Source organism: Phoxinus phoxinus (genome assembly GCF_949152265.1).
Source record: "Phoxinus phoxinus genome assembly, chromosome: 4".
In the NCBI taxonomy this organism is placed as follows: Eukaryota; Metazoa; Chordata; class Actinopteri; order Cypriniformes; family Leuciscidae; genus Phoxinus; species Phoxinus phoxinus.
The window spans coordinates 37,149,812-37,176,147 of record NC_136879.1 but is presented as its reverse complement, the minus strand read 5'-3'; the positions used below and the strand labels follow the sequence as shown (position 1 = coordinate 37,176,147).

The 26,336-nt window shown below is 40.2% G+C and overlaps 2 protein-coding genes and 1 long non-coding RNA gene across 3 annotated transcripts in view; all 3 read left to right on the top strand.

The window, feature by feature from the left end:
• The first annotated feature begins 15,629 nt into the window (after positions 1–15,629).
• LOC306996982 (uncharacterized protein) lies at positions 15,630–17,864 on the top strand. The gene is given in 4 exon segments (XM_079609970.1): positions 15,630–15,743; positions 15,869–15,981; positions 16,138–16,278; positions 16,280–17,864. Coding segments are annotated over 4 exon segments (870 nt in total). The 5' UTR covers positions 15,630–15,644; the 3' UTR covers positions 16,797–17,864.
• Positions 17,865–19,731: 1,867 nt separating this feature from the next.
• Positions 19,732–23,346, top strand: LOC306997001. Its single transcript, XR_013797233.1, has 3 exons — positions 19,732–19,797; positions 21,762–21,883; positions 22,191–23,346. It is a non-coding gene; the product is annotated as an uncharacterized lncRNA (long non-coding RNA).
• Positions 23,347–25,338: 1,992 nt separating this feature from the next.
• epha4l (eph receptor A4, like) overlaps positions 25,339–26,336 on the top strand; it is a 50,238-nt gene continuing 49,240 nt past the window's right edge. Inside the window, exon 1 of the mRNA XM_079609906.1 lies at positions 25,339–25,744. Coding sequence (XP_079466032.1) covers positions 25,648–25,744 — 97 coding nt within the window. The 5' untranslated portion in view covers positions 25,339–25,647. The remainder of the gene's footprint in view (positions 25,745–26,336) is intronic.

Below are 26,336 nucleotides of genomic sequence, written 5' to 3'. Positions count from 1 at the left end.
TACTCACGAGGAGGACTATGGCCGCACTGACGTGGTAAAGCACCAGATTCCAACTGGGGATGCTGCACCAAGCCGAGAGCGCTATCGACCTGTACCACCGACCTTGTACACCGAGGTCCGCACCCTGTTGCGAGGAATGCTTGACCGAGGGATTATTCGTGAGAGCAGCAGCCCTTGGGCCGCACCGATAGTGTTGGTCCGCAAGAAGACGGGTTCCTGGAGGTTTTGTGTGGATTACCGCCGGTTGAACCTGGTGACCAAGAAGGATGCTTTCCCGTTGCCACGGGTTGAAGATTCTCTTACGAGCCTCACTCAAGCTGCCTGGTACTCTACCCTCGATTTGGCCAGCGGTTATTGGCAGGTGCCAATGGACGAGCGTGACCGGGAGAAGACGGCATTTACCACCCCTTTCGGTCTCTATGAGTGGGACCGGATGCCGTTCGGCCTCTGCAACGCTCCAGCCACGTTCCAGCGGCTGATGCAGCGTTGTTTGGGCAGCCAAGTGATGGATACCACCCTCGTCTACCTGGACGACATCATCACTTACTCCCCCGATTTCAAATCCCACCTGGAACATCTTGGGCAAGTCTTCCGCTCCCTAGAGCGCTACGGACTGAAGTTACAACCCGACAAGTGCCAGCTCTTCCGTAAAGAGGTCAAGTTTCTGGGGCACGTGGTCAGTGCAGCAGGGATCTCCGTTGACCCAGAAAAAGTGAGGGCGGTGCAAGAGTGGACCGCTCCCCAGACGGTGCGTCAAGTTCGGTCATTCCTGGGCTTCGTGGGCTACTATAGGCGCTTCATTAAGGACTTCTCCAGAATCGCCAAACCCATCAACCAGCTGTTGGGAGGCACGGGTCGAGCACGGGGTCGGGGGTCCCCCTCCATCCAATGGGACCCAGCCTGTGAAGCCGCTTTCCAGCAGCTCAAGCAGGAACTCTTACAAGCCCCAATATTGGCCTTTGCCGACTTTACTCAACCATTCATCCTGTACACCGATGCAAGCCAACTGGGGTTGGGAGCCGTGTTGGCGCAGAAACAACAAGGAGAGGAGAAAGTCATCGCCTATGCAAGCCGGAGCTTACACCCCGCAGAGAAGAATGACTCGAACTACAGCTCCTTTAAACTCGAGCTACTGGCCATGAAGTGGGCGCTGGGTGAAAAATTTAAAGATTACTTGTGGGGAGCCAAGGTACGAGTTGTCACGGACAATAACCCGCTGGTGCATCTACAAACGGCCAAACTAGGGGCAGTGGAGCAACGCTGGGTGGCGCAACTGGCCAACTTTGACTATCAGATCCAGTACCGGCCAGGGAGAGAGCACACCAACGCTGACGTGCTATCCAGGTTACCGGGTGAAGGATCGGCAGGCCATACACCGGCCTCAGGACTGGGGTCCGACGAGGGATTAATGGTGGGAGTTGTAGAGGCCCCAGGGCAGACGCCTGAGGACCCCCCTCCGTGTTGGGGGTGGGACCCACAACGATGGAGACTGTGGCAGGGCGAAGATGGAGATGTGTTGCGGGTACGGACATGGTTGGAACAGAAGACCTGGCCCGAGGGGGCGGAACGTCGAACTCAGACCCGAAGTGTGCGAGGCCTGCTGGGACAGAGGGAAAGGCTTTACTTGAGGGATGGGGTGCTCTGTAGGACGCTCCAGGACCCCGGCCAAGGAGAGGAGGTTTGTCAGATCGTGGTCCCTGCAGGTCGTTGGCAGGCGTTACTGGAGGCGTACCATGCTAGGATGGGACATCAAGGGCAGGAGAGGACATTGGCGTTGTTGAGACGACATTTCTACTGGCCTGGGATGGAGGGTACCACCAGGACTTACCTTCAGAGATGCCCACGTTGCACCTTGTTCAAGTCCAGGAGGGAGAAACGGGCACCGCTGGTCCCGATTCAGGCCAGGGCACCTCTGCATATGGTGGCAATGGACTTCCTCACCCTGGGACGGCCGGTGGACCAGATCCAGAATATTCTCGTTGTCACCGATCTGTTCACCAAACATGCTTGGGCCATCCCCACTATGGACCAAACCGCCCTGACCACTGCTAACGCCCTCTGGAAGTACGTGATCCAGCCATTCGGATGCCCTGAAATCCTCCATTCAGACCAAGGGGCCAACTTCGAGTCAAAGGTGATTCATGAATTATGCCAACTGTACGGATGTAAGAAGACCCATACGACCCCTTATCATCCTCAAGGGAACGGGGGGTGTGAACGATTCAATCAAACCTTGCTGGGCTTGTTGGGAACCTTGGAGGAAGAGCAGCAGGGCCACTGGGCTGATCGGCTCCCAGCCGTGATGCAGGCGTACAACAATAGCATACATAGTACCACCGGTTATGCCCCTACCTACCTGATGTTCGGCCGACATGTGAGGCTCCCAATGGATATGCTCATGGGAACCACTGGGGGAGAAGAGGGAAGTAGTCTGTCCGACTGGGTAGCGAACCATCACCGACGCCTCCAGTCCGCATACGAACAGGTCGCTGGCCGGATTAATCAGGCGGCGGTAAAGAACAAGAGATTGTATGATAGGACGGCCCGAGAAGCCCCGCTACTGCCCGGGGAGAGGGTGCTGCTACGGGATAATCGTCGACAAGGGAAGGGAAAATTGAGCAACCGATGGGAGGCCCAGCCATATGTCGTTCAGCGACAACCCCATCCGGACCAACCTGTATATGCCCTACGGCCCGAAGGGAAGACGGGCCCCGAACGGGTGTTACACCGTAACCTGATCCGCCCTTGCCCGAATTACCCAAAGCCAGTGGTAGAGAACCCACCGGTCGAGACGACTTGGACGCCCCCGCTGGTAGGATGGGCAGTGATCCCGAGGGGCCTAGGCCTAGCACCACGACCTGAAGCACCCATCTCCCCACCACGACGTTCTCAGCGAGAGAATCGGGGTCAGCCTCCAGCCAGGTACGGAGACTGGGTGTCTGGAGACCGTTCTCGGGACTAGAACGGTTTGGCAGGGGGGTATGTCTAGGGGTGACAAATAATCCCCGGAACTGATTCCACCAGAGAAGTGTTCCCGCCGGGGCACTTTCAGTGTAACACTGTCCCCGGGCCGGTGTGTGTGTCTGTTGTCATGACAACTAAACGGCAGATTGGCAACAGGTGTGGGGACTTCACTTTGAGTGTCTGATTGAGGCCACGCCAGCATTTTGAGAGGATAAAACACAAGGGGAAGAGAAGGTTGGTGTTGTTGTTTCTTCTCCGTTGATCTGGAGTGTTCTCCCTCCGCGTTGTGTGGTTGTTCTTTGTCTTCCCCCGGCGATCTGGTGTGGTTCTCTCCTGTTGGGAAATGTTTGTGGAGTGTTGCAGCTGAAGGACCATCGTGAAAGAAGCGGAGTGTTGCTTGTGGGATCCGAGGGCAGTTTTGAAGAGTGGAATTCGTCGTCTGGACTGGGAAAGAGTGAGATGAGTGATTGACAAATTGAATCTCATAAACGCATGTTTTCTACACTAAATTGGATACTGGTTTGAAGTGCTTGGATCACGTTGTATACATCGCACTGAGTGAAATAGACTGATTCCTTGTCGATCTCTAGCCTCCCCCTCGTCCATTGAAACCAGCGAAGTGAAGCCGCTTGTAGTGGTGAGGAAATTATTCACCGCATCTGTCCCAACTCTGACTATCATCGGCTCTTCAGATCGAGACCTCTGGGTGAGTGTTGGCCTTACTTTGCACTTGAAGAGTGGATTTGTAGTGCTGAAATTGACGTTTCCCATCACGTTGCATGTTTGGAATTGGACTGTCGTGTGTGTGTGGAAGATTTACCTTTTATCGCCGTGCACTCCCCATGTGTTATGCTGGTCTACCGTCCATCATAAGAGTCTAGCAAGATCGATTGCAGTCACCTGTTGGATGTCAGAAGGAAAAGCCCCCGTGTGCACACTACACGTGAGAACTGTTTACCTCTGCTTGAAGTTTATGCTGTCTGTCCCAGTGAGAGCCCTGCTCAGCTTATGACTTTGTCTCCTGCCACCCCTGTGAGAGCTGTTCACCTCTATTCGAAGTGTTGATTCCGTCTGTTCCAGTGAACGTCGCTCAGCTTGTGACTTTGTCCCCTGCAACACCCGTGAGAACTGTTTACCTCTGCTTGAAGTTTGTGTGCTGTCTGCTCCAGTGAAAGCCCTGCTCAGCTTATGACTCTGTCTCCTACCACCAATGTGAGAGCTGTTCACCTCTATTTGAAGTGTTGATTCCGTCTGTTCCAGCGAACGTCGCTCAGCTTGTGACTTTGTCCCCTGCAACACACGTGAGAACTGTTTACCTCTGCTTGAAGTTTGTGTGCTGTCTGCCCCAGTGAAAGCCCTGCTCAGCTTATGACTCTGTCTCCTACCACCAACGTGAGAGCTGTTCACCTCTATTTGAAGCGTTGACTCCGTCTGTTCCAGTGAACGCCCGCTCAGCTTGTGACTTTGTCCCCTGCAACACACGTGAGAACTGTTTACCTCTGCTTGAAGTTTGAATGCTGTCTGTCCCAGTGAAAGCCCTGTTCAGCTATTGACTCTGTCTCCTGCCACCCATGTGAGAACTGTTTACCTCTATTTGAAGTGTTGATTCTGTCTGTGCCAGCCAAAGCCCCGCTCCGCTTGCGACTTGAGTCTGCTGTAGCCCTGAAACCCACCTGTATGGTGCGAAGTGCCCACTCTTTACAACTCCTGTGAGCCCTGATCCACCTACTCCCCTGCTATACTTACCTGTCATACTCACCTGTTCAGTGAGTTGGCACCAGAGCCAGAATGAAGTAAGCCTGACTCATTTACTTACCTGCGATACCCACCTGTTTAGTACCTACCACTGGGAGTTGGCACCAGTGCCAGAAGGAAGTAAGCTTGACTCAATTACTCACCTGCGATACCCACCTGTTCAGTACCTACCACTGCGAGTTGGCACCAGCGCCAGAAGGAAGTGAGCCTGACCCCCCACTTGCCTTGGATTCCTGGGAAGAGGAAGGAAGAGGAATTTTAGATTAGGATTTTCAAATTGTTTTTATATTTAATAAAGCCTGTCATTCTTTTTATTCCTGTCTCCTGCCTCCTCCTTTGACACGCTCCTCAGGGTGATCCTGGTCTAGGGGTGGGTGCAGTCTGGCTTGGCCCACCTCGACCTGTGACAGTTTGTTCCGTTTTAAAACAGTTTTGTATGTCGGTATTAAATGAACTATATTATGGTCAGACGTGGATAAAGGGGGTTTAGTTTTTGCCTTATAGGCATCCTTAATGTTGCCATAGCATTTATCCAAGACGTTATTATTCCTGGTCGCAGATTTAACATATTGGAAGAAGCCTGGTAAAAATGGCTCAAGTTTACAATGATTAAAATCGCCTAAGACAAAGACTGGAGCTCCCGGTGTTCGCTGTAGCTGTTTTTGAATACAGTCAGATATACTTAAGGCAGCTCTGGATGCGTTTCCACTGGGAGGAATATACACTACACACAGTATCACGTTGCCAAACTCCCTCGGGAGATAAAAAGGTCTTAGACTTAGACAGAGGTATTCGGCATCAGTAGTACAGGCAGATTCTTTCACTGTATAGTGTGTGCACCATCCGTTACTCACGTACACACACACTCCTCCACCCCTGACCTTCTCCGAGGACTCCCCTCTATCCGCTCGAACCAAGGAGAAACCCTCAATCTCCATTAGCGAACTGGGAATGTCCTTGTGAAGCCAAGTTTCTGTACACGCCATTACACTCGAGTCCCGGTATTCGAAGCACGATCTGGCGTTGATACGGAGCTCTTCCATCTTAGTTCTCAGTGATCTTACATTTCCAAGAATGATGGAAGGGAGAGGCGGCCTCTTCGACCTCCGTCTGAGACGCTGTAAGACTCCCCCTCGTCTGCCCCTTTTGCGAGATCTTCGGCGTGGTAGATCTGATTTCCGTTTCAGCTCCTCCGGCAGGTCCACCATCGGATTTAAATCCACTGATCGAGGTGAGAGCAGAAACAGGGCTTCTCTTGTGTGTGAATGTTTACCAGCAACATGTAGCCCATTAAATCATTATTAATGGAACTCTACAGGTTGAATATTACATGATTACGATGCATAATAAAATGCAAATAAATGGTTTGAGGAATGTGGCAAATAAAAGGAAAGAGTGTTGACATTTTAAATCAACACTCAAATAAGTTTGATCAGGTGTATGTGCTGAGCTCCCAACCCAAAGGGGAAATGGGAAAGATGCTGGAATTTACCCATGGCTGGCCAATTTCTTCTAGGAATTCAGTTTACACTGAAACACCCTGTTTATCAGGAAACTTCAGGGCTGTGTTTCTCAAAGCATCTCTGTCTTGATACAAATGTTATATTTGCTTGTATGGCATGTGAATGTGTGTATTACCCAGTTTTAAAGGCAGGGTAGGCGATTTGTTCCAGAAACATGGTAAAAAAGTCTGTTTTTGCCTGTTTCTTGGATTCCGTTTTTGCCTCTGACCCCTGCCTGCCTGTTTGTTTTTTTGTTTGTTTGTTTTTTTGTTTTTTTGTTTGGACTGCCTTCCTGTGCTTGACATCTCTTTGGCCTAGCATACACATAACACATTATAGACTTCTATAACTCAATGTTAGGCTGCATAGTTTTAGATCAGCCGGAACTGGGAACACTTCCCATACATCCTGATGTACTTGGTACATCATAAGAAGGATGGCGTCTACGCTAATATTAGTCTCTCTGTCTATCTCAAGGTTTACCGCAGTCCGCCGGATCCAGGCCGGATCCGGATCTGATGAAGGACCTGCACCTGGACACGACGACAACGCATTCCTGAAGTGTCAACTAGTCTCTCCTCTGTGAAGGCCTCATTCCCTTTACCTCTGTACAGATAAAACGTTGCCGGGATAATTCCGCGTCACGTGGCTATGCGGAAGCGATAAAAACAAAATTCTGTATTATAAATTTATCAAGGCTTGTACTGCGCTATATAAATGAGGGTGACTTGACTTGACTTGACCCTTTGATTACGATTCTGGATTTCTCAAATAAAATGAAAGCTTTAGCATAAGTTCTGCCAGGAAGACTCAATTACTACGTCAACTTTTGCTTCACTTCTATCCAATCATATTCTCATGCTCACTGTATAAAAGCTCGGTACTTACACATGTTTGAGTTCGCAGATACTGAAGCGACGATTACCCCCATCCTCCCCACCACCACCAGGATGGTCCTGTCCATACCTCCCGGGGGGGTCGGCTGCACCCCTGCCTTCATCTTTAGGCAGGAATTGCAGATTCGATACCCTCGGATTATGCACTACGGACGGGGCCTACACCAAATGACTTTGTATATTATCAGCTTGCTGAGCTGTCAATAAATGTATGATTGTTGAAATAATTCTCCCGAGTCTTTCTGGTCGAACTGCATTTGGATCCTCAAGCTTTGTGTCTCAGAGCAGTTTGTGACAGAAACAAACTTTTTTCAATTAAATGTCGGTAGAACAAGAACACAGTGGGTCAGAGGAGCTTTTGTATCTTCGGTTCTAAGATTATAATTAATATAATTCATTGTAATAGACATGCACATTCTCAAAAGAGAAACCTATGGTTTGCTAAATAAGAAAAATACATTTTTGAGTATGAAGTTGGCAAATTTAGGTGAGTTGCCCTTAAAAGTATGTTTGTGTTTGGCCATTTGACATTTGGATGTGGGAGATAATTACTCACACAAGGAGAAGCTTAAACCCTGCCAAAGACTTCTGTAAAAGAGAGACTGGTTATGTGAAGAGTTTCCATTGATCTTGTGATGACGAAGAGGGCCAGTCCAGGGTCCAGGATTATAAATAGCATCTATACCTCACTTACATCTTCACTCTTGCGTCTGAAGAAGACTCACACATCATCCCTGGACCTTCAGCATCAATGGTCAGTAATATTCATATTTTAATACTTAACATGATCACCCTATTTTTCATTCAATGTGTGTTAGAGATAGTAATTTACTCTTAATAATAAAGATTCGTTATTGGCACTGGTGGTCTTATGAAGAACCTTTATCATACATGGAATCTTTACATTCCTCAAAAGGATCCTTATAGTATAAAAGTGTTCTTCAGATTATTAAAATATTCTTCATATTAAGAATTTTTATTTTATTTTTTAGAACTGTTCTCTGGAAGGTTCTTGTTGCAATTACTTGTACTTGTTCAGTACTTGTTGATATTGAGCCAGACTTGACTCTATGGATGTCATCTAACCCAAATTAAAATTTGATTAATTTTGACATAAGAGGACAATGTTTAGATCAGTGCTGCTATGATTTTAGCTGCTAAAATTGACTTAAGACATTTTTTCTTTTTTTTAGGATGCACAAGAATTTCCCAATGCTGTCTTTTTCTCCACAGGTTGCTGTTTCGAGTGACACCTGATGGTTAGCATTGGAGAAGCGGCATTCATCAACTTTTCCTGGATGATCCTTGTATCCTTGCAATATTGGGTGCCAGGTCCATTGCAAAGCCTTCTCTTCCTTCTTTCGAACCTGACATCTCATCGGCAGTAGTTGAGGTGTGGTACGTCCCACCTCGTTGCTCTACTCCAGGACCAGGACACCTCATCCTCACCAGAATTCGTCCACTGCCAAGATATCCTCTTTTGAAACCCAACTCACGGTACAGGTTTTGTGATAAATTTCCACATTGTGACTGTGATCTAAACGACATCTATCAATACGTGTGTATGCATCTCGTTCTCAATACTTGAAGAAAATGGGTTACTTTCGTATCGCCACCATCATTATATTCCTGGTCGCTACAGGTCAATCTAATGACGAAGGGCTGAACCAAGTCTTCAAACATTCCCATCCTTTGACTGCCATTCAGGCAGCGCACCAGGATAATGTGTGGTGGAGATTGCTGAACCACACTGCTGTACATGAAGGGTATTCTGAATGTTATGTATGTGCAAACTCTCCACATTCTACAGACAAACCATTCAGAGTTCAACCAGTGTCCATTCAAGAGATTGAATTCAAATGTTTAATGTGGTTACAGGCAATGACTTATTATCTTCCAAAAGTTCCTTGTTCAACTCTCTTGTCTAATATTAGTCATAAACTGATCACACTCGGTATTGACATTGATATTTTTAAAGAATGTGCTTCAACTTGTGAGTATATACACCCCCATGACTCAGTTCCAGCAAAGGCAGACGTTAAAGCTAATAGAGACGACACCATGCCTAAAGCTATTCAAGTCTATGTTAAACCAACATTTACAGCTCCAGTGTGTGTGTGTCAAAATTCTGGAATTAAGTGGATTGGACATTCACGTTGTGCCAAACGATATGTAAATAATAATTCTTTCTGGGGTCCAACAAATTCCTCTGGAAATATGTGGTCCATGACAAAATCTATGAATTATATTTTAATTACCAATCATGGGTTTGAAAATGTATCAGTTTACACTGATTCAATCATTCCAACCTCACAAGAACAATACGGATTGTTGAAAAATAAATTCTGGATTTGCGGTAACAACGCTTACTCATGGTTACCACCGCAATGGTCAGGGTGTTGTTATATTGGCTATCTCTCAACCTCACTGACCTTCATTCTCCCCAATGATCAAATTGTAAATAAGAAGTTCACTAGACAAAAACGTGGAACATACAAATCGAATGTTAGAATCTCTTCACATTGGAAAACTGTGGGAGGCTTTTTTCCTTGGTATGGAACAGTGCAAAATGCACTTGTCATTGATAATATTAGCATGCAACTGGAATCTTTTGCTAATTATGCTATTGAAGGATTTAATTTACTGACTGATCAAATGAAAAGTCTGAGATTAGTGGCCTTACAGAACCGAGCGGCTTTAGATTATCTCCTTGCAAAAGATGGAGGCGTCTGCGCTGTAATCGGAGATCAATGCTGTACGTATATCCCAGATATAGACCACAACATGACTGATGTGATCCAACATATGACTCGGTTACGGGATGAAATCGAAAAGAGTAGTGAGCCTTCCACTGACACTGATTTCTTTTCTTGGGTTGGAAATATGATTGGTAAATCTCTATGGAATCCTCTTAAAGATTTGGGTTCCTGTTTTGCTTTAATTATCGCCGCTATACTCCTGCTGTATTTCTTAGTACGTATTACTATTTTTATTTGTACTACTGGTTTTAAGAAACATGGTTTTTACTCACCTGCTAATACTAACAAAAATGATAATGTGTATGAGGATATTGCTTAAAAGTCCAGGACGTCTTAAGTGTGTGCGTGCATGTGTGTGTGTGTGTGTGTGTGTGTGTGTGTGTGTATACATATACATATATGCAAAGCTCATGATTGATGACTAGTTCTTCATTTGAGCTAAACACGCGCGCGCGCGCGCGCACACACACACACACACACACACACACACACACACACACACACACACACACACACACACACACACACACACACACACACACACACACACACAGGTTTATTACCCCTTTGATACTTACTTACACATTTATTTTACCATTCATTGCTTTATTAGTAATGTTATTCTTTACATGTATACATCACTTCTTCGTGTGACTGGATCTCAGTGCATCAGTTCAAGGCGGCTTCAGTCTGTTGTGGAAAAGCAGAGGCTGTCAATCACACGAGTGATAATGGGCAGACATATTTGAGTGTGGAAAATGGGGAGTTTAAAATGTATTTTCATGAATATGTATCTTCATTTTACACTTTAAATCAGAAATGCAGAAATGAAAAAAACTGAGGGAATTATTGTTTAGAAAACATCAGTGTGCTTATACTGTATTTAGATGGCGACTCTCCTGTAATATTTACTGAATATTGCTTGATAAAAAAAAATATATTTGCTTATAAATTTGTTGTGTGTTGATTTCATTTCAGAATAATTCATGAACAAATGCAAACACATAGAAATGACGAATAAAAACCAGAACATTGATAGATATTCACTGACCTTGGTGCTAACAACTTTATGTTGATCCAAGAATTCAGTCATGAGTGACCACACTAAATAATTTAGGGGTGTACATAAACATGTAACATGAACATTTTTATAATTGGTACAATGCTCACTTGAACAGATCAGATTATCAGTCCTACAAGTCATCAGGAACAAGGAACAGTTTAACATGAACTTTTTGTCATAATTGTTCATCTAAAACATAATTTCTGTAACATGCGTTTCCTTCAGAGCTACAGCATACAGTGAATAATATCTTACATTTTACATTTCTTACATTACCGTCATAATGCACCTTAAGTGAAATCTGTTGCATGAGGTTTTGTTGCTTGATGCACAAGTGTGTGTTAAGGAGTTATTTGTAGTCTTTTCCAAACTCTCGTCTCAGAAGATGACAGAGTGTGAAAGCCAGTCAGATAGTCATGCAAGTTTGATCTAGACAGGACACACTCGTATCAGACAAAATAACCGTAACGCACATCTGAACTAACGCATATTCTTTAAGGTTACAAAGTCAATTCTGTCACTGAAATCATGTTGCTTCACTGTAAAATTAGCAAATATTAGCATTTTCTGTATCTTTCTGTATAAAGTCTTGAAGAAATCCATAATTATTACTTGTATATTTACTAGTCCAATTGTGTTGGACTTACTGATGGACCAGTAGTAGAGGACATTCATTGTAATGATATTTGAGTTCTATATTTGCAGACTATAACTGATATGGACTGGATTATATGCAAATATCAAACAGTTCCTTGAACATTCACACAGCCTCCTCTGTTAAAGATTGGAAGTAGTTTATTTGCATATGGCTGATCACAGAAAGAATATTCTCTCAGTCGGATGGGACCAAACACATCTTCTCTCAAGAGCTCAGAAGCGTCTCCCGTCTTCTCTAAAATTCATTATGATAAGTATTTTCATCATGGCTTTTTCTGTTTTGTTGCTTATGTTCTTTTGTTTATCAGGTTTGTCATTTTAACTGTAGGCGTCTGGTGCACTTAGGATGTTCATGTTCTGCATGCTTCATCTGTGTATTCAGTGCGATCAGGAGCAAGTGAACACTAACATTCTTGTTCAAATGATCCAGTATTTTGATGACAAGTAAGTCTACTGTATATTTGCACAATTTACAGTAAAAATAAGTGAAATGTGTTACAGTTTTTTACAATCGCTATGACAGTTTTTTCAATACATTTGACAAGTTTCCTAAACTCTTAACACGGTTAGCACAACATCAGTCTTTGTAGGCTATACAATTAACACATTTCTTGTTGCTTTGACACAAAATGCATACAGTTAACACACATTTAAAATGCTTGAACTTCTTTTACACACAAGCTCAACCAATACCAAAACTATGTAATTTTACTGCCAAATTTACAAATGCTTTCACACTGTATGTCAGAACAGATAACATCATGTTCTAAACATAACTTATATAGGCTAAAGTCAAAGTGAACAGCTGTTCATATTGTGAATTGAAACACAAATATATTCCCTGTATTTTATTCCATTGCTACTGAGAAACAGCTTATTGAAGTTATCCAAATATATAAATTACAGCTGATTCCCATCTAGGAAGCACACTCAGGTGTTGAGTTTATTTCAATCGCATGACCATGTTCTAAAAGAGGACTCTTTGGGCTGATCTTGTGTGGAAAAGGGCAATATAGAGCAACACAAAGAAAGAAAGAAAGAAAGAAAGAAAGAAAGAAAGAAAGAAAGAAAGAAAGAAAGAAAGAAAGAAAGAAAGAAAGAAAGAAAGAAAGAAAGAAAGAAAGGGCAAGGACCAGGACAAGTGAGAGGTATATCTTGCAGTAATGTCCTTTTGCAAATAAAGTATTTACTGCAGCAATTCTGTCTCTGTCTTTTTTTTTTCATAAACTGTACATAAAGCTACTCTGAGATGGTCATTCATTTTTTGTATTGAATTTCTGCAGCAAAAGAAACAAAATGCATGCATTTACTAAAATAAATAGAGGCTTAAAAAGAAACTACAGTGCAAAACACAATCTATGATCAATACAAGATACTGTCTATTAGCAGACCTGACACATAACATAATGCAGTTTCTGTAATTTCAGCTGATGTTAGTGTTTTTTTTTGTCATTGTGTTATGATTGACTACATGTTCCTGTTGGAAGAGAACATGTGTTAGTGTTTTGAACAATTATTTGATTTTGAAACATGTTTGCAGTGTTTTGTTAGACATAGTGTATTGTGTTAGTGTATTATTGTATTTTGAAAATTAGTTTTGGAGTTTAGTTTACAATGTGTGATTTTGAGCATGGAATTAACCGTTTTGACAATTGTGTGTTTTAGGTGTGTTGGTGTGTTAAGAGTTTAGGAAAATTGTTAAATGTATTGAAAAAACTGTCATAGCGATCGTAAAAAACTGTAATGCTGAATGTGTATGTAGCAGAGTTAAAGGCTCAGGGGAAGAAGGAGGCGGGAACTGGCAAATGTTTAACATAAAACGTTAATCCAAAAATAAACAAACTCAAAACAAAAGTAAAGCGGTAGCCCCTCATGGACGACTACCGCAGAAATATAAACTAAATACAACATGTCGGTTCTGATAGCCTCGTGGGTAGAGCGCCGACATATAGCGTCGTTGCGCTTCGGGCGACCCAAGTTTGAGTCCTGGTTCGTGGACCTTTTCTGATCTCGTCCCCCTCTCTCTTCCAATTCGCTTCCTGTCTACTCACTATCCTATCATAATAAAGGCAATAATAAATCTTTTAACAACAACAACAACGTAAAGTCCAGGCCTGGTCCTCTCTCTTCCTTCACTCGTCCTTTTATCCTCCCTGAGCTGCTCTGTGGGCCTTGAGGTCGATATGGCTCGCTCCGTTCACACGGCTCTCGGCCGCGCACTGCTTGCCACAGTGCACATGCAAGGAAAAATTATATTGATCTGTTTCAGAAACAAGTTTTAAAACGACAATATTTGTGATTTTTGTCTTCTAGGTTACAGCCAACCAATCATGACAGGCCTTATCGGTATTCTGTAGTCATCAGGGTCCCATATCAACAGTGTACAGAACAGTTCAGTCTTGATTCAATTTTCAACATGAATGAAATGGAAAGTGCCTTCAATGATTTCAAGACTAATGGTCAGCGAAGGCTTTGTGAAGTCACCGAAGACTTAATCAGTCTCGCTGCTGCAAAGCCGAGCTGGATCCAAATGACCAGTTCCTCTGAAGAAACATTGCGTCCTGAATATGTTCTTATCTATCCTATGGATGCCACAAATACATCTCCCCTGGACAAAATTTTGAGAATGCCAAATGATGATCAATGTGTTGTTTTGTATACTTACTACTCACCTTGCATAGAAAAGTGCATAAACGATAAAGCTGACACTATTTTGTATGACTTTTCAAACTGGTTAAACACACAGAAAACTGGGATTAAAGCTTTAGTTTTCCAAGAGATCTGGCGCAAAGGGACTGGTGTCAGAGATCAGTTTGCAAAGATTAATAATCTAGTGCCTCTCTATCGTTGTGTGAAGGAAAATAGTCAAATGAAATGCTATAAGTGTGAAGATGCTGGCAGTGAGACGTTAAATCTAAATTGTGTGTCTTAAAAAAGCATTTTATGTCAATAATCATACTGCAGTATGTTAATGAGTGATTTTCAAATCACTGTATGTCTCACACCTAAATAAACTTGTTTTGTCACTCAGTCTGTGTTCGTTCAAAGAGTGATTATAATGGTTGCTACACACCTGACGCTTGTTGTAGATTTTTCCCCTTCGCACCAGACTTAAGTTTACCTGGATCATCTCCTAATCGACGCCCCTTAACATCTCCTGATCAACGTTCAATAATATTTATCCTCTAACTCGTCTCCTAAACGACGTTGGCTGAGTCGGTCAGTGTCTTGACCCCAATTAAAGCGATCACTTACTGTAGGAAATAAGATCTCTAGTTACACTAACCTACTGTGTATCAATATTCAAACAGACTACAGAAAATGCCTTCAAATATGCCTTAATCACGGATTCCAGACCAATTTCAGAGAGAATCCCAACAGCAAAAATAATACAAATGTTTTTGGCAAAGGTGGCATTATTCATTATATAATTTTTCTACAATATGATTGGTTCTTCATATATACAATTCAGCAAACCCTTTTGTTACTAGGTAAAAGCAAATCTGGATCTATTGTTTACTTAAAATCATGAGTTTATCAATTTAGATATCTGTCTAGGTTAGGCTAATTTCCCCTTTTGTTATATTCGGACATGATTCAGACACACACACGCTGACTTAGGCTAAAGTGTTTGGGACATTTAGGTTTCAAAAGCATATAAATATTAATCCTGCAAGGAAAAGACATGCTAGTTATGATTAAGAATTCCATCACTGTACATAAAATAATTGATCAAGTCGACACTGAAAGTAACAGCCGTAATCGTGTGAAATAGCCTTGATGCTGCTTATATTAGCCAAAGGTTAAAAAACAACTTCAGTGAAACACTCTGTGTATTGTTGCTCTTCAGTGAAACTGAAGGTTAATAAAGAGCTAAAGGTAAATGTTCATCTTTGTGGTCAGTCTCAATGTCATTCAGGTCTAGTGTGAAAATGTTCAGGAACTGATCTATGCATTCACTCAATCTCTCAACAGTTAACCAAATGTTTACAATGCTAGTTGACTAATCGAATTTGTAAATGATAAACTTACATTCGGGTCTTTATATATGCTTCATTTCCTCCTGATCATCAGAAGAGAAACAACAGAGCTTCATATATCTAAAAATAAAAGCATATTCTTCCTCATAATTCAAGCAGTCACAATGGTAAGTTTCAATTTAATAAGTAAACATAACAAATATTTTGTTTTCTAAACACTGGTCCTTCAGATCATCTCCTGCATGAATTGAACTCAAGTTTTGTGCTGAAGTGAGTGATGTTTTCTCTTCAGGCATCATTGAAGTGTGTCGTCGTCCTCTGCCTGCTTCATGTGTGTATTCAAAGCATTCAGGGCGATGTGAACCCTGCCGTCCTTGCTAGAATGATCCAGTATTTTAATGACAAGTAAGTTTGTTTATACAGAAGTCAAATGAATTCAAATCAATATTTAGTTTTCAATTAAAATGCTTTTACAAAGTTTTGAGTTGATGAACATTAAAAAAGGAGCAAGGTAAAAAATATCTATGTCCATTTCTTGAAAACTGTGATAATGTCTTCCAGTGTCCAGCCAAGGACCAAGCCTGATGTTCAGTATGCAATAGCGATCTCTGTCCCACAGTCTCAGTGCACACAAGAAGGATCTGATATCCAGAGTGTGTTCAGCACGGAGGATGCAGAACATGTGAGAAATATTCTCACTAACAGAGAAATGTGTGCTCTGCACTCCATCACAAAATGTCATTGCTGCACGACCAACACCAAAACCAGTGGAACACGCTGAGCATTTTCTGCTCTATCCCGTAGGTAAATCTCCACTGGACAAACTTCTAGCGCTGGCAGATCAGAACAGCTGTATAGTTTTCTATTCGTACAACTCGCCTTGTGTGACGAAGTGCATTCAGAGCAAAGACAATATTTTGCCAGGTCTTTCAAACTGGAAGAATATCCGAAAAGATGCAATGAATGTTTTTGTGTTTGAAAAGATCTGGCAGAAGGACACCTGGAGGAAGGATATGGAAAAAGATCTCCTAAAGATTCATGCAGAAGTGCCTCTTTATCGGTGTGACATCAACGATAATGTGATGCAGTGTCAGAATTGTGTGGAGAGAAACACTGGGAAGGTGATTCCTTTCTGTCTGCCTGAAAAGAAATCACTACTTTTCTATTTCCGAAAAATGCTTTTGTCAATGATCAAACGTGCGTGGCATGTTAATGAATGATTTGCACATCATATCTTTCATAAAACAGTCTTTGCCCAGCAAACATTGATTGGGCTATTTAATCAGAATTCTTACTCACCAAACACATACAGTTATGTTAATTATTATTTTTGAACACATGTTCTGTGTCTAAAATGTAATCACGCATGTGTCCTTTGTCTATTGCCAATTTATTATGTAGACTTTGGAAATGTTAAATTCTGCTCATGAGTCATGCTTATCTAGTTTATTTTCTTATCTAGTGTTTGTGTTCACAAAAAAAAAAAGCATTGGTGTAGGACTTACTTTGAAAGAATTTTCACAAATAATTACAATCAAATGGCAAGTAACATACTAAATTAGAAGTAAAATAAGACAGAAATAGTATTTTCCTGTAAAACGTACATCAATAATCTGTTTTATTTACTACTCAGAATGTGTTTTTTTACAGTGTAGCAAAACTGCATCTTTCAAAGAGTTGGTGCCACTAATTTGGCGTGCAACACAGAGGCTTGTTTTACTTTTTAATTTACTTGTGAAAATAATTTTAATCTAAAATCTGAAATTCCAGGCCTGCAATAATAATAATAAATATGATCAGTGAAATGCGACACTATTTATCAGCTTGATCTGTTTGGCCTTGTGAAAGCAGCAGTTGTGATCAATATTGCAATGTGTTGTATTGCAATATATGTTGTGCTGACATCTGACACCCATGTGAATGATCTGGCAATTTTTACCAGTTGTTACAGATATGAAGCCATACACTCTAAAAAAATGCTGGCTTGTTTCAACCCAATTTTGGGTAAAATATGGACAAACACAAACGTTGGGTTAAAAATGTAATGTAAAAATTTAACCCAACGGCTGGGTTTGTCCATATTTTACCCAAAATTGGGTTGAAACAACCCAGCATTTTTTAGAGTGTAGGATGAGACGACACTGAAAAAATGCTTTTCTTAGTATTTTTGTCATGTTTCCAGTCCAAATATCTAAACATTTTTAAATCAAGAAGGCTTATTAAGAAGTTGTGTTGTTTGGTGTATTGTACTGTACAGTACATTAAGGAATAAAAATGTGCGTTTGTTGTGTCTTTTCTTGTGTTCATCATGTGCCATGAACCACAAGTTACCAGCATATCTAGCGTATTCCTGGTTTTTGTAGTGTTGTTTTAAAATGATCTCCAGTGTGTAAAATGTTGTAGTGTGTGTGTGTGTTTGGGCTTGTGTGTCATGTCTGAGGGCTGATGTCTCCAGTAGTTCACTCCATTATATTGTTGTGGTTTCTCAAAGATCTTTCTATTGGGTTTAGAAATATGTATACGTTTATTTCACTGTATTTTCTTCTGAATTCAACACGGTAAATAGCGGCTGATTCTTCTACCCTGTTCACACATTCAATGAAAGACAAAAAAGAAAATAATTTCCCCACACATTTGATCGCTGAGTGTGACTGAATCTGTAAAAACTGCCAGATCATTCACATGTACAGAGATAAGGTGTCAGACGAAGTTGCTGCAACACATTGCAAAATTGATCAAATCTGCTGCTTTCACAAGACCAAACAGATCAATCTGATAAACAGTGTCGCATTTCACTGATCATATTTATTATTATTATTGCAGACCTGGAATGTCTGATTTTTCTTTTTTCTTTTTCAGAAGTAAATTACTATGTGCAAAGATATAGAAAAGAATCATCTGCATGATTGTTCGTGGCCAGTGAAGAAAAAACATTATTCCTCGAATCGGAATCTGATAAGTCTAATGGAAAGATCTGTGGAAACATGTCTGGTGTTTAACAGTGACAAGTGTTTCTTTGGCAACTTTACACAGACAAAGACATCGTAGCTGCTAAAGTCCACGATATACAAAAAATGCCAATCCAGCAGCCGTCCTCACACTGGAGGTTATAGATGAATCACAGAGAGTAATAAGACTGTAAAAGAACACAAGCTAAGTACAAAAATGACATAACACACAATGCTATATTTCCTTGGCAGTTAATGGGGGGGGTGGGGGGTGGGGGATTTTGAAGACCGAAAAAACTGCATTCGTCATAAAAAATAATCCATACAGCTTCCGGGGGTTAATAAAGGCTTTTTAAGGAATTGGGAGTGTGAGGTCAAACCCTACGCCAAACCATCAAAGCCCTCTCAGGTGCAGCAGAAGAAGCAAGTCGATGGCTATGGGTGAAAAGGGGAGACTCCAACTGGGCCCCTAATATCACCTGTGGCACGTGTTGAAAGCAGAGGGGGGCACACCTGGGACGCCAGGTGCTGCCGATGAGCCCTCTGGAGGTGTTGTGGGCCTATCATTGAAACACCAGAGAAGGAGGGTGCCCACCTGATGACCCCGATGAAGCTTAAAAAATTTTTTTTTCATCCCACTCAACCACCAGCACAGTGAGGAAATCACTCCGATGGATGCATGTCACCACTCATACCTCAGGTCTTAAACAGGAGATTGTTTCACCTAGTCCTAAAACATAACTTTTGAAGCGAAGCGATGTGTTTTTGTAAGAAAGATATCCATATTTAAAACTTTATTAGATAATAACTAGCTTCCGGCAGTCGGCCGTACACAACGATTTGCGGCGGAAGAGTGACCTTTGACCCGACGCATCACGTATTGATGAACGCGGAAACGTAGAACTTATGTTCCTGCGCATTATTTCAGGCCCAAGACAATTGCCTGCCTTAAATCCATAGCTTTATTGGAGGAACCTGTGACAGTTTTTAAAGTTCTTGAAGGAATTATTAATTGTTTTATTTCTTATTGACCATTTTGAGAAAGTTTAACATACCGTACATGGCGAGACACACAAAGATGCTCCGTGACATCATTAGAGGAGTCAGTGATGAAAGTGTGAAGCGTTTTAATTGGTCTTTTCGTGGTGTTGAAGAAGAGGGCTGGTCGAGTGTCAGAATAAAAAGCATCTTCTTCCTCTTCCTCATCACTCCTGCTTCACTGCAGATTCACACAACATCTCTGAACCTTCTGATCTCAGCAACAGATAACATGGTAGGTCATATTCATACTTCTTCACTTTATGCCATTATTAGTTCTAAAACAGCATCAATATTGCGTGTCTCCTCCTGTGACTTCACACAAGTCTAAGGAACAACTGATAAAAACTGCTAGATCATTCACATGCACAAAGGTAAATGTCAAACAGAGCACAAGGCGCTGCAATACATTTACTAATTTACTAACTCGTTCCCCCCGATTTGCTAAATCATGTGCACAATTACTAATTTGTTCACTCAATTTATAAACTAGCAAATTTAGCAAATAATAAATTGTGCGCACGATTTAGCCTACTATTTTTTTCCCCTGCATGTCATGTGCGGGGCTCCGTAAATTATAGGCTACTAATACTAAATAATAATAATAATAAAAACATTTTCTTTTTCTTATAATATAATATCATAATATTTGATATAATATAATATTAATTATATAATATGAATTCTCTATGATAAAAATGTCAGATGATTCACATGCATGATGCAAACCCATTGTCAAACCGGTCCTTTTACAAATCCACAAGACTCACAGCAAATTTTTTAAACATATTTAATATTTTCATATTTCATCAATTACAATCAGCATCAGGTTAATTATAGGCCTAGTAATACTACTGTGACTCTTATTATTAATAATAATTAATAAGTATTATTAATTAATAATAATAAATATTATTATTACATATTTTTAAACAATATGCTATTTTACAATTTTAGAATGTTTAATTCCAGGCCAAAACTACATCAAAGGGATGCACTAACCAGGAGTTATAGAACAATATTTTTTGGAACACAACAACGGTTGATGTTACGCTGTTTGATGCACAAGCCACTTATACTTTACATTTTTATTACTGTTTTTTTTATATATAAAAAATTATAATAGCAAAACTTAGTAATATACTGTACAAAGTTATGAGAAAACCAATTTAATACAAAATATTACATTTCACAAACTATGTTTCTTGATTAAAAATATTGTGTAATGTGATGTAAATATAGAGCCATACACAGTGCAAGTGCACTTAAGACGTGTCTGAATCCACTCCTGCTAATTTAACGACGAGAAAAATGGTCGGCGCGCATTTGTCACTATTCTCTTAGTTAGTACTGGGTGTGATTTGGGCGTAACGTGAAATAAACCAATCAGAGTCTCATCTCCCATTTCCTTTACAAACCACTTGGCGGATTCGCTATTTACTTGACGGATTTCTGTAAATGGCGCAAACGGATCTCCTCGTGCACGCGAGCAGACCATCTACGGCACAAGTCGGATTCCACAATAATAATAAAATAAATTAAATTGAGTTATTATAATAATAATTATAATATAATAATATAATATAATATCATAATTATTAATTATTATACTTATTATAGTTTATAATAAGCAAAAAACACGCGCCTGGCGCCTGCATTGCGCCGGGTAGGCCTACATGATAGGGCCCATCGGAACAATATAATTTAGATGCATCTATAAAGAAAGATTCATATTTTCAGCTAATTTGAAAGCTAAATTAATTGAAAATTCCTTTAACACCTGCAGAAGAACATTTCAGATTTTAATCTCTCTCATAATCATGTAGGCTAATTACGGTAACTGTAAACAACTCTCTGTTAAACACTGTTATTCTCCTCTGCTCCATATTGTCCATATCCATCATGTTACTGCATGTTCTGTTTTGGAGACAGCAGGTTATAGGGTTAGGGTTATGACAGCCCATGACAGTGTGTCCTTTACACACACTGATCTCACTCACAGCAGAAGAGAGGAACATGAGCCATAATCTGCTTAAGTTTAGCCTGAAGATCATTTCCAGTGTCAAAACAGGAGAGTGGAGGAGAGTTGAGTGGGACACCGGACACGCCTCAGATCAGACTTTAGCCATTCTGCTAATAACTATATTACACAGAGGAGAATTATGACTGATGATTATTTTATATTTTTGCTCTTTTTAGGTTTCCTCTGTGTGTTTGAGCGTCCTTCTCGGGATTATATTGCTTTCCTGTATTCAAAGTGTGGAGAATGAAGATGTGGACCAAAACACCCTTTCCAGGATTAAAAAATTTTTTCATTGCAAGTACGTTTTCATGTTGCTGTATGAAATGAACGGGTAACACTGTACAATAAGGTTGTATTTGTTAACATTAGTATATGCATTATGTAGCTAACAACGACAATGTGATCTCACTCATTGATAATAACTTAAATATGTTCCTATAGCACAAATACATTTTTGTATGATTGCAGAAACATAAAAATGACCCACAATGAGTACAATGAGTTATCATTACTGTTGAAGTTTTTCTGTTACAGTCCCAGCATCCTTGTTTGATTTCTCAATTACTTTGCATATGTAAATGGGGATCTTTTTTTTTTAAATCCAGTTATGAAAACAACGGCCAGTATGCAGTAGCCATCAATGTCCCACAGAAGCAGTGCCAAAGCGGATTCAGACCCAAAAAAAGCAACTTTCTGACGAATGACCCATCAGAAAAGGTTGAACCTTATATACAACGTGACAGCAAGAAAGTCTACGAAGGAACTGAACTCATCGCTGCAGGGGTTCATAAAGATGCACATTCAGAGTATTTACTGATGAATCCTCAAGATAATTCTCCTTTGACACACTTGATAAACAAAAACAAGGAGGGTTGTGTGGTTTTCTACACCTTAATCTCTCCCTGTATAGGCAGATGTATTAACAACGATATTATAGCAGGTCTTGATGAATTAAAAGCATACCAGGGAATTAAAGCCTTTGTTTTCACACATATCTACACACCGGATCAAGTCAACCCTAATCTTGGGACTGAACTAAAGAAGATTGCTGATCGTGTGCCGCTTTACCGCTGTAACTATAGAAGTTGTATTCTTTGTGGAAAACCAGGTTCAAACACAGCAGTGAATAACCAATGTTTAACATAATAGATCTCACATGCTCACTCGTGTTGAGTTTCTTGTTTGACAGCGATGCTTTAAATGAACCGATGAGCTAGTTCGCTGCTGAGACTTTTCATGCCTTTTCATATAACCTTTCACACGCTGCCTTTTTCTTTTTCTTTCAAAAAGCACAATTCTTACATAATGAGTAAATTCTTGCAGGGGACAGAAAATGTTCACCTTCGATTTGATTAAAGAAATTAATGTTTTATTAGTGACTCTGATCATCAATAGGAGCTTATATCAAATAAAACATTTTGAAAGCCCGGATAAAGGAAAAGTACCAGTAAATAAAGGCTATTTTTCGGAAACATCTGGCATTATGACCCGATGGGTTTACTGCTGTGTGAACTACAATGCTTTTCAAAAAAAATAGATTAAAAAGCTCTTTTCTTTATGCTTGGGTGACAATATTTTTAATGGTTTTATAATCACTTTTCTCATAAACATATTTTGCTTGGGAAAATAAATATATTTCTATGCATCAAACTTTCTGTCCTGTTCTTTATTGCTGTTCTGCTGTTATTTTTGCCTATAGTGCTCAAGCTTTTTAGGTTAAAAAAAATTCTGTAAAAATGCAAAACCGAATACGGCCACTTTTAATATGCTGATAATATCTGAGATACAGTATATTAGAAGACAAGCCTCATATATTGTTTTCTCAAAAATCTGAATTCTGTCATTATTTACTTTGTGTTTTTCCTAGAGCTGTTTGACTTTTCTTTTTCTAAATAAAAAAGGAGACACTTTTTTTTTAAATCATGCTTGTGCTTGGTCATATAGCCTACCCAGCTTAAAGAAAGGATGCAAGAGTGACCATTAAAAGTATATATATACCACTCTTAATAGCGCATCAGTTTATAAAAACATAAAAAAAAATATTTCCAGGACATTCTCTGTGAAACAAGCCTATGAATCATAACTCCAGCATGTGGAATTGCCTTTACAGAACTGTGTAAAACTTTTAGACACTAGATGTTCAGAGGCCTGTCCATCACACAGTACCATCAGAGTGGCACCTGTAAATAAAAAAATGATGTTTTCGGGAGGCACACGTAATCTAATGAACAGAAATAATGAGTTTGGGAGGCACATGTAATCTATCAGCGCGTGAGGAGGCATAGAGCCGACTGTCCCACGCCAGTTTCCCAGCATCCCTCCTCCACCCCAACTCCTCCCTCTCTATTATACCTTGCATACATAAATACATAATTATAAGACCAGAAGTTGAGTGTGACTGAATCAAGGGCCTCACACCACACGACTGTAAGGACTGATCATAAATAAATAAAAACTGCTATATCATTCACATATATCAAACAATGTCAAATAGATTGTGAACTTTTGAAAACAACCGATTTGAAATCATATTTCATTATTTACAATGAGCATCAGGTTTATATAGGCATATTTTTTATAGAATATATATATTCACCTCTCAGTGTGCTGGTGGCCTGTCAGCCTGGTGCTGCTAAATGTATGTCATCCAGGATAAGCCTGTCAATCAAACCTGAACACACATTCAGTCAGTGGAGGAAGGTACAGCTGCTCCTCATCCACAAACACACACACACACACACACACACACACACAGGGAGACTCCACAGGTTCCTACCCTGAGGAAAAGAGAGACTATGAGGGCAGATGTGTCTGGATGCGTGAGAGGAACCGGTGTCAGGTGGAATTCAGTCAATATATTTGACTTCACAATAAGGATTTTACTTTACAATGAGATGAGTATAAAAACGGAAAAAAGAGTTGAATAAAATGGCGAGGGTCCCATTGCTGTAAACCCCCAGGATACGGTATTGAGTCCAAACAGATGCCCTGAGAATGTGTCTTTTCACCAACAACAAACAGCATAATATCGACACATTGGGTTTCTTTTATTTGTGTCTTGAATGTGACACTTCACCCTCTCGAGTGTGGATGAAAGAAATGAAAGAACATCCCACGTCACGGTTAATTTGGCGCTGGTGTGCGCGCGAGGAAAAGTATTTTGATAACGCGGTTTATTAAACCTGTTCTGTCGGGAAATGGACACTAGATGGCGATTTAAGATCAGTGCACAATTCAATACCCGAAAACTGTGAAGAATGTTCTTAGAATTTTAATAATAATTTAAATTATTAAATGTTTAAAATGAAGGTTACATTGGTATAATAATTATAATTAAATACCAAAATATTACGTATACACACATAGGCTATATGTAATTCAATTAATTCTATTTTAAATTATAATTTTAATTTTAATCTATCATAATGCATTTTTTTTACCTACAGACATAAAATAGGCTATACATCACATATTTACATTTTTATTATTAATAGTTATTATTATAATTATTTTAGACAATATGTTATTTTAAATATTTTTTTAAATCTACATAAATATATATTTTTAGCAGAAACTTTTTTTATTTATAATTATTATTAATGCTTAAACAACAATAACATAAGAAAATTGCCAAGGGAATGCATAGAAATACACAAATTAAAAATTAAAAACCGATAAAGAATTTCTAAATAAGATATACACACATCGATCATTTAAATAAATATTTATTTTTTATTTTTTTTATAATTTTTAATTTCCAGAATTATATATGAAAAAACAAAACAAAACAGTAGATACAAATGTTTCACATATAATGTTCTAAATGATTCCAAAGCATCATAAGATGTAAGGAACATAAAAGTCACAATCATATCAAAGATATATAAATGACCACTTCTTTCTGTCTTGGTTGATTGATGGGTACGTCACCACAGAATGCCACGCCCCCTCCTGCAGATCTCGCTGAGTGCGCGTCTCGTGCACCTCAAGATCAGTCGCGCGGAGCAGCACGAGTGACGAGGAGGAATAAACAGGAATAACGGAGAGACAGTTACTGGACGAATGGCGCTCATGGCCGGGATTATTTACGCGCTCACCTCGCTTTTCCTGGGGACTTGTGCAGGTTTGTCCGCTCCATGGAATTATCCGGCGAACGAAGGTAAGAGGGGTTGCAATAAAAGAGGAAAAGTTTAGGGCGCACAGTAAAACTCAGGCGCACATGCACGTAAAACGGTAACGATATGTGGCCAGTTAACAAATCCCTCAAGTTAAGAAAAAGTGCTAAATTAGTTAAAATTGTAAGACATTTTTAAGAAGTTTTAAAGAAGTTTGTTGCAAGTGATGTCTGGAAATATAACGTACTATACACACTGCATGACAATTGACATTTTAACAGCTTAAAACCAAAATACTATTCATAAAGAGATATGCCACAGATTTATCATTCACATTTTAGATTTTTAAAAAAAAGATTTTTAATTATTCTCTATTCTGTTTATCATTCCCCTTATTATATGATGTCATATATCTTTGATTTTACCTTGAAGGTAATCTGGGCTCCTTTTGTTTTACAGTAATGAAAAAGTAATAATTTTATTTCTGGAAATATAAACATTATCCCTCATAATAATAACTGTTGCTTTAAAATTATTTTGCCTTGTGTGTGGTCTGGGCTTGTGTGGATTTTTGTTGAACATTTTCAAGAAAAAAACAATTGTCTTTATATTTTGATGTCTCTCAATTTGAAATTT